Source organism: Branchiostoma lanceolatum, chromosome 1 (genome assembly GCF_035083965.1).
Source record: "Branchiostoma lanceolatum isolate klBraLanc5 chromosome 1, klBraLanc5.hap2, whole genome shotgun sequence".
Taxonomy (NCBI): Eukaryota; Metazoa; Chordata; class Leptocardii; order Amphioxiformes; family Branchiostomatidae; genus Branchiostoma; species Branchiostoma lanceolatum.
Window position 1 is genome coordinate 39,796,358 of NC_089722.1, and position 13,140 is coordinate 39,809,497.

At 42.7% G+C, this 13,140-nt stretch overlaps 2 protein-coding genes across 3 annotated transcripts; both read right to left on the reverse strand.

The window, feature by feature from the left end:
* Positions 1–705: 705 nt before the first annotated feature.
* LOC136422731 (globin-like) lies at positions 706–4,337 on the reverse strand. Of its 2 annotated transcripts, XM_066410593.1 has the most exons (5): positions 4,228–4,337; positions 3,931–4,068; positions 3,383–3,485; positions 2,434–2,547; positions 706–1,831 (listed from the first exon to the last, which is right to left on the reverse strand). In XM_066410593.1, exons 2-5 carry the CDS (start codon positions 4,026–4,028, stop codon positions 1,712–1,714), a joined length of 435 nt encoding a protein of 144 aa, XP_066266690.1. In that variant the 5' UTR covers positions 4,029–4,068; positions 4,228–4,337; the 3' UTR covers positions 706–1,711. The 2 variants fall into 2 exon arrangements, with proteins under 2 accessions (XP_066266690.1, XP_066266682.1); XM_066410585.1 differs by lacking the exon at positions 4,228–4,337 and having other exon boundaries at positions 3,931–4,204.
* Positions 4,338–7,031: 2,694 nt separating this feature from the next.
* LOC136422756 (neural cell adhesion molecule 1-like) lies at positions 7,032–12,945 on the reverse strand. Its single transcript, XM_066410616.1, has 5 exons — positions 12,810–12,945; positions 11,660–11,944; positions 10,334–10,445; positions 9,673–9,831; positions 7,032–9,293 (listed from the first exon to the last, which is right to left on the reverse strand). Exons 2-5 carry the CDS (start codon positions 11,937–11,939, stop codon positions 7,637–7,639), a joined length of 2,208 nt encoding a protein of 735 aa, XP_066266713.1. The 5' UTR covers positions 11,940–11,944; positions 12,810–12,945; the 3' UTR covers positions 7,032–7,636.
* Between the last annotated feature and the right edge of the window lie 195 nt (positions 12,946–13,140).

Below are 13,140 nucleotides of genomic sequence, written 5' to 3' on the forward strand. Positions count from 1 at the left end.
GGTGTTGTGTTCAGAACTATGAAAGGGTGAGATTGTTTAAGGTTAGTGTCTATATAAGATTATGTTTTAAACAGTGTTCAGCACCAAGGACAGGCCACATGTCAGTATATGAACAACTGGCCTAATTTAATTTTTCGTCATGTAGTGCACAATCGCTGTTTATTGCGATATTAATCAACTCAAAAGCAATCAACAACTTTCTGTCATAAGTGAAAATTATCAATATTCAAGAACCGAAACCACACAAGATTGGCCTGAGAAGGGAAAGGTTCATTTGAGCACTTTTCCGAAAGAGAACGCCTGAGTCAAGGTATAAACGAATTACTTCCAACTATAATCAAACGGTTTGAATTCAAGACGGAGCAGGGGAGGAGGTGGGTTGAACTTTTCACGTTAGCAAGGAGAAAAGAACTGACTACTCTTGTCAAACTGAGAGACACTTAAATGAACGTGCCGTGAGCAAAGATAACAGGGTTGAGATCACGTAGTAACTGATGGCCGAAACAATTCTTTCATTGTAGCTAATTGCACAAAAAATTGAGGAAATTTTCCCCTGAAGTATCTATTTTTTCAATTTAGTACAATTATCTACCATCATGGAAGACTTTTTTTTTCATGGATGAAACTTGTGAGTAGCAATGTTTACTAGATGTAGTCGATTGGGCGACAGAATGATGACTGCTGAGACACAACGATTTACCGGTTTCGGCCTTTTATTCAAAAGTCTTCATCAGAATGTTTACTAGATGTGCAATAATTCCAGCTGTTGACAGAAAAAAATGACTGGTTGTATTTTGATGCTTGTACAGCTAAACAAAGCATGCTTCACCTTTCCAAACGGCGCAGTAGGATTGATGGTAAAACCAGTCATGTCAGAAGTGTTGTATCTGTGTCAATATTTGTTTTGAGCATCATAGAAACGCTCCGTGCTGTAGAGTCATTCCGTACATCCCCTTAGCCATATTTATTTCTACCATGTATTTCTACCACTGTATAAGCTCTACCTTAGACAGTAGATCTAGAGTTCAGAGTATTTGTTGTAATGTAAGGTGGTATACATTATTATTTATGTCACCGTTTTTATGCGATGCTGTTTATCAATTTTCAGTTTCTGCACAGAGACAATGCAAACATATAGAGTTATGATATTTTCTTGTTACGGTCAAAAATGCTATGACCAGATTAGAAACACAATCTTACAATGTGTCTCAGTCGTTTCTGTGAGTGCATATGGAAACGGAAGTGCAAGAAACGTTGGCCTGTGTGCGATATGATATTGCCCTTGATCCGTTGCTTGAAGCTCTGTACAGTACAGTACTTACCGGCAGTAGGCCAACTTGCAGGTGTTACACATAATGAAGAAATCAGAAAGAAATAAACAAAGCAAGCTTCTGACCAGCACGTATTTTCTGTTTCACAGTCTTCAATCTAATTTATTTAGGAATAGCTAGAGTGACATGCAAAAATGTAAGCTGTTTTGCTATGCGGAGTTAGCAGTCAACATGTTACATCTAATTGTCCTGTAATTGTCACATTCTAAAGGTATACTTAAGCTTCATCCACTTTTAGTTCTACTTTACAGAACAAGTCATCAAGTTAGATATTCTGTGACTTTGTCTATCAATACATCCATAAGTGTTAAGTGTTGAATTACTTGTCGGTGTTAAAAACGTGGTCCGTTGAGTTTCTTCAAAGCCACTCTAGGGGGCGTTCAGTAGCCGTCGCTGTGCGCGGCCATGAACAGGCGCCACAGTTTCTCCCAGGCGGCCTTGGTCACGTGGTCGCCGCATCCCGCGTCATCCAACACCTCGCACAAGGCTAGCTTCATCAGCTGGTGTGGAAAGATTTACAAGTAAAACTTAGACCCGGTTTACACAAGCGTTTCCAAGTACACTCGGAGCACACTACAAGTTATGTGTGCTCAGGCGAGGGTGCTTAACAGTCTTATTTATTCAACGTGGTATGCCAAGTGCCAGTCACCATATCATTATATTCTTTCCAGTGCCGCAGTTCTATATTTTTCATAACTGACAACTACAATCTACGGGTAAACTGGGTATTGTTGACTTTGAAGAATCTTTGGCGTCTCCTGCTAGTGTGACCATGTAACCAATGAAGAACACAGTCCCACCTCTCGGTACAACCGTAATAGAAAAGGAGACTAAGCTTTGCTGGGCATTCACGGGAGACTAGTTGGCCACAGAACAGCAAAAACTGCTATGACTCGAAAACCGGGGGGTGCACGACCAAGAGGACTACCCAAAGTCACCCTTTGAGAAACCACCGGCCAAAACGATGGTAAGCTATCATGATGAAACACGCTATAAGAAATGGCAGTAGCCGCACAAAACTGCCACCTCTGGAGAAAAAAAAACGCCAGAAGATCTAAAGCAATATAACGTTAAGTTGAGAATTGTTGATATGCTGACATACCTCGATTTTCTCGCTAGTCATGCCCTCCGCCTTGTGAATGCGTCCAACTTTCTTCACGGCCTCGTATCCACTTCCGTCCAAACCTTTGATGAAGTCGTCCAACACTTGAACCACCTAACATGGCAGATCAACGGGTTAGTTAATTCTGTTTATGTAGATTATGTATATATATATATATTAAATAAACAAATATCTACCCATATATAACATACGTTTACGTCCTGACCATTACAAAGTCCGGTACATTATTATTTCAAATGGTACCCCAATATATCGACTTTGTATGCTAGGCCCATATAGCTATGCCCCGAATTACGCGCGAAATGTGTGTAAATTGCCCCCAAAGAACTGCGCATGTGAGTTCGCGTTCACATTTGCACGAATCTATGGGTCCGTGTACCTATGTGTTCTGTCCAACACGACCTACATGTACATTCCTTTGCTTATATTAAAAGCGTTTGGAATTCTATTCAATAACAATGTGTTATCTTTCATGCAGATCTTCTTTTTGTGAACTGTGAAGATGTCAGCGTTACAGCGCTCCTCCGGGACCTAAAATGGCCGTCACTCCAGACTAGACGTCAGGACGCACGTCTGGTTATGATGTACAAGATCACAAACGGTCTTGTTGCTATCCCGCCCACTCGTCTCACCTCAGCACACGCACGTACCCGTACCAACCACGCCCATAAGTACAGAACCCTTCAACCCAAGGGTGACACTGCGAAATTCGCCTACTTTGCCAGGACAATAACCTGAGTGGAACAACCTCTCCGCTCACGTAGTAGACAGCCCCTCACCGGACACCTTCAAGAGCAGGCTGCTGTCGTCACACCCGTAGCCCAGACACTGCAGCTGCGCCTCACCCCGTCTGTGCGATACCCCTACTAGGGGGTTTACAGACTATAGAATAGAACTAGAACTAGAAGTACTGCCTGCCTCTCCTTACCTTCCCACCGTGCTGACGAAGGGCGGTGTTACCGGTGAGCTGGTCAAAAGGGATGTCTCTGAACTTCTTGAAGTTCGCCTTAGTAGATTTATTCTTCAGGAGCCTAGATGTTGGAAATACACAAGCGGAAGGCGTTTGACCACAAAATCCCATACATGCTTCTTTCTTCTTTATGAGCCGACGCTTTTTGTATTAGTGTAGTACTGGTGGACGTTCAGACTTCTTCAGGGGTTCAGACTTCTTCTGTAGTCTCTACCAGACAAACCGCGTCGGCTATAGAGAGAACATTTGCCGGGGGACTTTGGCCATGGAGGATAACATTCCCATGGTTGCAATATTGGAACCTATCTCCATAGCCGACCCCCTTCATACAGTTGACTCTATTTGGCCAATTTCTACTATTTTCCCAGCGACCCGCAGAGGCTGGTTGAGCCTACTTCTTCTGGGTGATCAGAAAGAAAGCACTCATAGAGAGGCCTAGAAAATACTGCAAGAAAAGAACGCGTGTCAAATCGTCACGAAGAGTAATGTGACTCCAGAAAGCTTACCTGAGGAAGACTTTCTCGCCTGCGTCTTGGAAGGACGGTTGGGACACTCTTGCCCAGGATTCCTCCACTGCTTTCTTCTCAGCAACATTCAGGCTCATTTTCTTTTATCTTCCTTCCTTTTTTACTCCAAATTTTCTCCTAAGGATAAAATCTGAAGGAATTTGATTGTGTTTTATACCAAGAAAAACATATTGACACTAGTAAAGCATTAATCAGTAAAACAATGTGGCTAATTAGTTTTAAACGCGTTTGAGTGTAAATTTCCACTACATGTAAGAGCACAATATAACAACATACCTTCTGCGTTTCCGTAAGACTGATGTGGTCTTGCTAAGGATGCATCCCGTTTTATATACCTAGCCGCACCGAGCTTGTCACGCAAGACGAGAACTGAGACCTTTATTATTTTTGTTAAGTGGTGACTAAGAACGAGGTTTCTGAGATGAATAAAGTTCAAGGTTAACAGACCAATAGAAGACTCTGCATATGAAGTTGCATATCATTCACATCAAAGTTAACATTATATTTGTATCCTTGCATCTTTATTTTCATATCAAAAACGTCCTTTTTGCGTGAAGAATGTTATAGAATGATATAATGTTCTATCAAGTAAAATGTCTACGTGCGTTTTGGCATGTCTAAGTCCTCGAACAGTTGGTGTACCGATAAACCTCTACATACCATTTGCTTACAGAGACTACCAAAGCCATTAGATACGCCACTTGGTACTGTTCCGCGTTATTACGTCTTCATTATTCGGGCTGTGCTAATCAAACTTTAACGGACTTTCAAGGTTCAAAATGGATCATAGAAATGACGGCTCTTTGCACTTCAAACATTTTGTACAGCAAGGAACAAAAGTACCAAAGAAAAGCACTTTGCCTTCGTTTTTCCCAACCAAACCATTCTAGTTCTGATGGTATACACCTCAAAGTTTAAGTGACCGGGCCCAGGGTAAGTGCACGGCCAGTAGCTTAAAGGCATCAAGAGCATTTTATGAGGCTTGAAACTTGAATAACAAAACTCCAATTTCTAGTCATTCCAACACATAGTAAATTTCAACAACATCATACCATTACATATCGACACTAAAGGAGCAAAGATACGATGTCGTTTGGTGTGGTGATAACTGATAGAAAATCCAAACCCTAATAGACTGATCCTGACTGTCGATCACAATTAGCGTTTCGACCAATGAGAGAGTGACTGCATGTCCGTCTAATATTTGCACCTCTATGTTTTAATTTTGCATTTCTACGTTTTGACGGAGGTGGGCGGGGTTATGGTATCGGTCTATTTACACTAGGCGCGTTACACTAAACTAAAAGATCACCATGTAGCATATTTTTGTGCCGCTTTTGAGCACTCTTGATAAGAAATCCGCACGAAAATGTGGCATTAATGTGGCGTAAACAGTGGCATTAAATGTCAATTTCATAAAGATTACAGCAACTAGAATATTTCCAGTTTTCAAGCCTCATAAAATGCTCTGGGTGTCTTTAAGAAAGGATTTCGAAGGTCCTGACTTACCACCCGAAAAAATTAAAATCTGTGAGCTCATTTCCAACAACTCGTGTAAACTTCTTCGTTTCATTCATTTTCAATTCTATTTAAGATATTTTGTATGGCAATAAACACATATCATCTCTATCTGAAAGCATTGATATCATAAAGGGTCCATTATTATGACATTCTTCAGGTCGATAATCAAGGTCAATAATAAATTTATTACATCTACAGAGGGTTGTGTCGGCCTTCATCTTTTAACCCTCATCCGACCGTATGGGGTCATATGTGCCATATAAACATTTTTTTGTTTGTTTATGTACATGTCTTACAACATCTGAGAAATTTTTACCGGGATTGGCCATTTTTTTGTGGGAGTTAAACTCTAAAGTGTGCGTGTTGTCCGCTGGGGTACAAACGGACCCCAGATGATTTTGCATTGTTTATTAGGCCACAGCAAGTAAATTTTATGGATGACATCCTCCGCAGACCCCAAAATTAATGAGATAGGGCGAAAAAAAACAAGGCGGGCCAAAAAAACAAGATTCCTATATTTTCAAATTTTGAGATCATAAATCTTGTTAAAAAAGAATTGAGGCGACGAAATATTATATCATGACCAACAGGTCTTTCATTCCTGTATTCAACCAATGAGGTTTCATATATCGTATAAAACCTCCTTGATTCAGCAGTAAACATGTCCTTGTAGATGTGTACTAGTATATATTGCAATAGACTAACTACAACAAATATAGAAAAGAGCTTGTTGTACCATCATCTGAAGCAACTAAACTGGCTATTCATGTGATGAAACACCTTGTGTAATACAGCTCAATTAACTAGACCCCCCCCCATTATTTGTATAATGTCCTTGCTAGAACAAATGCAGAAAACAGCTTGTTATTATACCATCATGGACAGAAACTACACTGGGTATTCATATGCAATGAAACACCTTAGACTGTCAACATTAAACTGTTCTTGAAGATGTGTATACAGCTCAATTAACTAGAACAAACACAGAAAACAGCTAATGTCATACCACCATGGGCAGGAACTACACTGGGTATTCATATGCAATGAAACACCTTAGACTGTCAACATTTATGACATATTTGCCAATTTTTCTGGCATATTGACCACCGTCGGAGGGCAATGAAATTTCTTGTTTTTTATTTCGAAATCAGGCGAAAATTAATGAGCGCGCTGATGTCATCCATCAAAATTACTTGCTGTGGCCTTACGTAATCTGAAGAAATTCCTGTCGAATAACAGAAATGTGCTATTATTGCCATTATAGCAACACTTAATTGCATGTTGCTTAGAAAAGTATGATACAGACTTTTTCAGAATACAGGTAGCATTTTGGTGTAAAATGTGATTTTTACTCATTTTACTGAAGACGACAAAAAGAGTCCGCATGTATGACTCAGATAGGTTTGGATACCAAGCTAGTTTTCTGTGCACAAAAGTTGTGCTAACATTAAAAGACCATACGCGTGTTTAGGAATAATTTCAATGCCGCCGCGAAAATATTATGTTTTATTTCACGCACTCACTTGGCAAGTATTGATAGGTAAGAAGCACCAACCAGATTTCGAGTGAAACACTTTTAATATCTGAACTAAGATCGATAAAGACGATACAACTGTGGCCCGATAGTGCCATCAAGAACATAGAAATACACCCCAGTCTAAATTGTTACTATTTGGTCAGGATTAGCAATTTGCCACTGTACATTGTCATAGGGAAAACAAGCATTGCTAAAAGTACTGTTTGTAGAAGGGACATGTTTGTAATATTGCGAGGAACTATCATTGATCACTACAAAAAGTATGATCAGACGTTGTAACTAGAATAAAACAAAAATTTAAACGGACAAAGACAATCCACAAATCGAGATAATATAACAGAGTTACAGAAGAGGTACATCGTCAGCGTAAAACATTGTAGTTACATAATTATACTAGCACGGGTTTTCAACAACATTTTCAAAATCGATCGACTAGTAAAAATTGTTTACATTCATAACATCGTTTACAAAGTTCTTACAACCTAACGGGATTAAAATGTATTTCATTCATCCTTTAAAACGGGTGGTTTTTTATACATCAGTTGATTAACCAGGTTCATATAAAAAGCGGAACGAACTTCGAATTCAATGTCTGAACGGATTGTATGATTTAAAGTTCAGCATTAACTAGACAGCTAGGCCATTCGGTTGGTCTTCTGGGGTGCCTTCTTCCTTGGTCTCGTCCAGAAGCAAGGTCGTCTCAGTGCTTTCAGCCACGTCAGTTCCCCCGACCACGTCCGGCTTGGCTGTCACAGCTTCATCTTCTGACGTCACAGTGTCATTTTTCTCTTCCTTGGCGTTTCCTTCTTCAACGAGTTCGCTGTTTGCAGTCTTTTCAGTTTCGTCCTTCGGATCCTGGCCGTTGCTGTCTTCAACAGAATCGCTCTTTTCAGCTTTGCCTTCTTCGCAGGACTTCTCGGGCACCTTTTCGGCAGCATCAGTCGGTTCTGCGCCGTCCTGGTTGCGCGAGCGCTTGAGCTTGCTCCACCAGATAGCAATTGGAAGTTTCACTGCCTTCGCTTTCTTGACATCTTGTGATGTGGCGTCCTCGGTGGCGGGTGCCGGCTTGGGCTCAGCAGGCTCGGGTTGGGACTCTGCTGCTGATGTCATGGTGGTCTCCACCTCTTCCGCTGGCGCCTCTTCGTTCTTGATGGGGATGCTCTTGGCGTTGCCGCGGACCCTGTTCCAGATGAAAAGCGTGGCGCCGCCTTTACCAAGCGCGCAGCACGTGACGTCAGCCGCTACGATGAGTATCAGCAACACGACAATGACGATAGCTGCCGTGCCGCCCGCCGACACGCCTCCAACCTGCTTCGCCGTAACCTCTTCCGCAGTCATGAATAGGAAGTCGCTCATCCCAATGGTTCCAGAGGCTTTCCTGGCGTAGACTCTTCCCTCGTACTCAGTGTCAGGCTGCAGATCGGTGATGAAGACTGTGCTGACGCTGTCGTTCTTGCTGCATGGCAAGGTGACGTTGTTCCACTGGTGACGAAGCTTGTTAGTACGGATTGGCCGGTAAGACACAATGCAGTCCGTGACAGGGTCGGCAAGATCAGCGGGGACGGAAGCCCGGAGTTCGTACCCTACAGCCTCTGTGCTCATTTTGCGGCTCAAGATGGTCGGAGCATCTGGGTTGGCGTCTTCAGTCAGGGTTGTGAAGTTCAGAGAGTCGGAGGGGTCGCTGGCGCCTGCGATGTTGACGCCTCGCACGCGGACAGCGTAGGAAGTGTTCTTAGCCAGTCCGTCCAGAGTCACGGTCGTCATCGAGGCATCCCCCACCTGTGAAGACATGTCTCCGTTGGAGCCGCTGATCTCCGTGACGTAGTGGGTCACGGGGACCCCGCTCTCGCTGTACGACTTCTTGAACATGATGGTGGCTTGACTGGCGGACAGGTGCGCGACTTTCAGACCGGTGGGCGGGGTGGGGACGGCTGCCTCCCGAAGGATGATGTTCCTTGACACGCTCCCCAGTCCGTTGAATGCTGTGCAGTTGTATTCTCCGTACGACGTAGAGTTGTTGACTTTGAGCCCCAGGATGCTCACGCCAGCCGCTGTGTAGATCATGACGTTGCCGTCAGACGAGGGAAGGAGTTCTCTGCCGTTGCGGTACCAGGCCATCTGCGGGGTGGGGTTGCCGCGAGCGCTGCAGCTGATGTTGACGGTGAAGCCGACCACAGCTCCGACGGTGTCCGGTGTGTCCATGAACACTGCTGGTGGGTACAGTACGGACACCCGGATGTCTCGCTCAGCGAACCGTCCGTCACTCGTCACAGACGCCTCACACCTACAAACAAAATGAACGAGACGATTAGTGTATATAGGGCGCAGAGAGAAAGACACAGACAGAGCGTAATACAAAGACAATTAAGCCAAAAAGATGCACTTCTTTGGGTTGATCAAGTAAAAAAACGTTTACGTGTGTATATTATACTTAAGCAAAAGTTACTTACACATATATTTTTGTAACGAGTTTGAATGGCTCTCCAATCTTAGCATCTTGTGCACAAACAGTCAAACTATCAGACAAGAGAAACTGCCAAGTCCAAGCTATGCAGAAGCACGTTAAGGGCAGATGAAGAAAACTAATGAACACATCAAGTGCAGATGTTGATTTCATCATTGATCAACAAGACCGTAAATATCCACACAATGAGAAAACGTACGTGTAAATGCCGGCATCTTGGAGCTGAATGTTGCCGATGACGAGGTTGTTGTTGGCCATTTTGCGGTACTTGGCGCTGTTGCCGACCTCGTTGTTGTCGCGGTACCACACCACAGTGGGATGGGGGTCTCCGGACACCTGGCACTCAAGAACTGCGTCACTGCAAAGGAAACGTGGAGGTTAGTATGGCTATGGCTATAGCTAAAACCAGGCTGGATAAACTTCCCAAACTAAATACAGCCCTTTCTTGGTAGAGATAATTAGGATGATCTGGTTGATAAGATAACACCTCAGAGTACATCATTGTAGCCCTAAGTGTACATATATACATAAGTCACCTGTAAAATTTTATACACTGACTGTTAAATACTTATCGAAATATCTACATTCAACAAAAGACATTCAACAAAAGGATTCGTTGCACACAAAGCATTCAGGAGCCTTTTCGCTGAGCTTGGCGTCTCGTGCCGCAACGTGATTATCAAGAGCCAACTCGGACCAATTCTACCAATGATAACGCTAAAATGACTGTCAAAACCGTACATGCAAAATTCAAAGCAAATAAGCTGGGACTATGGTGCTTTCCTGAAATAAGACACGTTGCTATTTTCGCAATGGTTTATGCAGGTATTCATAGTTGTAACAACATAAAAATGTCTGACCTGTTGACTTGGAAGTTCTGCTCAGCCGGTGCGCTGTCGAATGTGATGGGCTTAAACACTATCAGCATAGAGGTGATCTCGTCCCCAGAATCCCCTCGACAAGTGTAGTTTCCTGCAAATGACACAATAAGGAATTAAGAATAGAAATATAGCAGTGTGACGAAATCATGTGTTAAGATACTCAAACACTTGACTACCAGCCTCCGCGGGTCGCTAGGAAAATAGTAGAAATTGGCAAAATAGAGTCAACTGTATGAAGGGAGTCGGCTATGTCGACAGGGTCCAATATTGCAACCCTAACTGCGGCTGCGAATGTTACCCTCCATGGCCAAAGCCCCCCGCAAATGTTCTCCTATAGCCAGTGTGGTCTGGTAGAGACTATTCAAACACTAACTCTACTGGAGTCTACTTGTAAAAAATGATGTGCTGATGTTATTATTCAGTCAAGTTGTGTTCAGAGTCCTTTTGGCGCCTTCTACTTCTAAGACATAAGAACGGTATAGAAAATGTGGTAACTAAGAAAATAAAGGCAACAGTTACTTAAGCAGCTGGGTAAATATCACAGTTACAAACGAAAGATAATTATTGTAATGGGTGCCACCGGAAACATCTTATAATTACAGTTACCGAAACATATCCACCTGCTTAAGGTACCTTGCATATCTCATTACAATCGACGAAATATCGTACATTCGACAACAGATAACGTTTCATGTCTTAGTTACCAATATGATTTAATACTTCAGTGAAAGTAAGGCATTTGTTGGTGTGCGTGGAGGGGGGTATGATATGCTGCACTCAACGTAATGACAAATTGGCAAGGAATTGGACATGTTATCAACAGCATGGAACTTGGAAGCATCAATGTCGGGTTGGATTATGATGGCATTTTAGAAATAATTTTCGGCGCTAGAAATGTTACACTTTTCAAATGGTGTGTATCTCACTGGACTGCGGCAAATTGTCAGTTGGCAATCACAGTGGCGCCAATGAACGCGATTAAGAATTGCAAAAATGGCGCAAATGACCGAAAAATAGCACAGAATGGGGAATATCCTTTCGTCACTACAAATCTCTTATGGGTTATCATTGTACATTGGCAACACAGAGATATCTCGATAAGATAATCATGATCTGGTATGAAATTGTTTGGATTATCTGGGTTTCATATGCAAATGTTTCGCGGGGTAAAGTTGGCACAAATTCGCAAGTTGGCGCAGTGAAGCGAAATACCGCTTTTATAATCAAATACAGATAAGATGAAGTCTACAGAACTACAGGAAAATTCCAAACAACACAAAATGGATAACGATAAAAGCTACAAACCTCCGTCCGGCCGCTGTATCTGCAGCACTCTCAGCCTGGACAGCCCCTGTGAGCTCTCCGTGAACACACGCACACCTGTCCCGCTGATCTCGGCTCCGGTTGGTCCATACCATCTCAGGTTCTGATTGGCCACAGACGTACTGACGTCACTGCAGGTGAAGATGATGTCCTCTCCCTCCTTCCGAACAACCGAAGGGCTGTCCGGAAGAACCCGAACTTGGCCGAACACGCCCCGAACACACGTCACCAGTAGAAGCAGCACACGGAAATCCATCGACATGGTCACTAGAGAAAGAAAAAGATAATGAAAGAGTTACCACGCCATCTTGATTGGGAAGTATTTCATCCAAACCAACAAAATGTAGGATTTTGATGGCAGTCATGACAGAAACTTGTGACTTTGCCTCAACTAAGTATTTGATGTTTGATTTGTAGACTACTTTGGCAACTTAAGTAAAAAGATTGCGACAATACCGTTTTCGTTCAGAACTATTCATATGATACCACCGAATTTAGTCTAACGAAAAACTGTTGACGCACACGGCCGTTTGCGCTCTGATCTGCACATTTAAATGATAATCTCAACGGATGGTATGTAAATCGCGAAGCCACACGTGCACACTATCGCCCGTTGTAGCTGATAGCTGACAAAATTGCTTTTGCTCCAAAATGAGAACCATATAACTTAAAAAACTGCACTAAGTTTGCTAAAATATTAGTAGCTATCAGAACATGCTTTAACTTTAAGCAGAACTTGAACAGATAACTGTGCGTAGTTGACTCAAGGAGGTTATAAAGACCTCCTTGGTTGACTCTAATCTAAAAAGCTTGGTCGCATGGGCACAACACCACATGTATGAGATTATTTTCCTTCGCGAAAACCTAAATGCGTCGGTTTTATTGTTACTTCACATTCAAACTTTGCAGTAAATCGTGTTGATACGAATAAAAGATTGGAACCGCCAATACTACTCTAAGCAGTCATAATTTGTCTAGGAACACGAAATCTAGCAGGCAGCGTGGCCATGCGACTGATACTGGTAACAAAGGAACAGGTTCAAACAAAAAAATACAAGTATATTCCTTACTGCAACCAATGCAGCCCCTTGTTAACTATGCTAAAGGCCCAATAAATTAGAAGTAAACTTACCTGGCGTTTTAACTTGAGAGAGAATCGGCAAAGCTTCTGGACAGCAGTAGTGTTGCAGGTAGAAAACGGGAACGTTGGCGTGCCTTGTTCAAGCGACGCTGAAAACTGAGACAAACTTCCCGCGGATTCCGGTTCTATTTATTCTGATTTTTCATCCGGGTCTTTACCATTGTCTGCAGGTGCTACATTATGCAAATCTCCGCCCAGACCAAGCTGTGTCTAATCACATTTGCATGAGACCATTGTCTGGGTGCGGCGCACCTTATAATTGGCTCAAATGTGATGCAAATCCATGCGCGTAGGCGAGAGTACATACAGATACAATATTTCT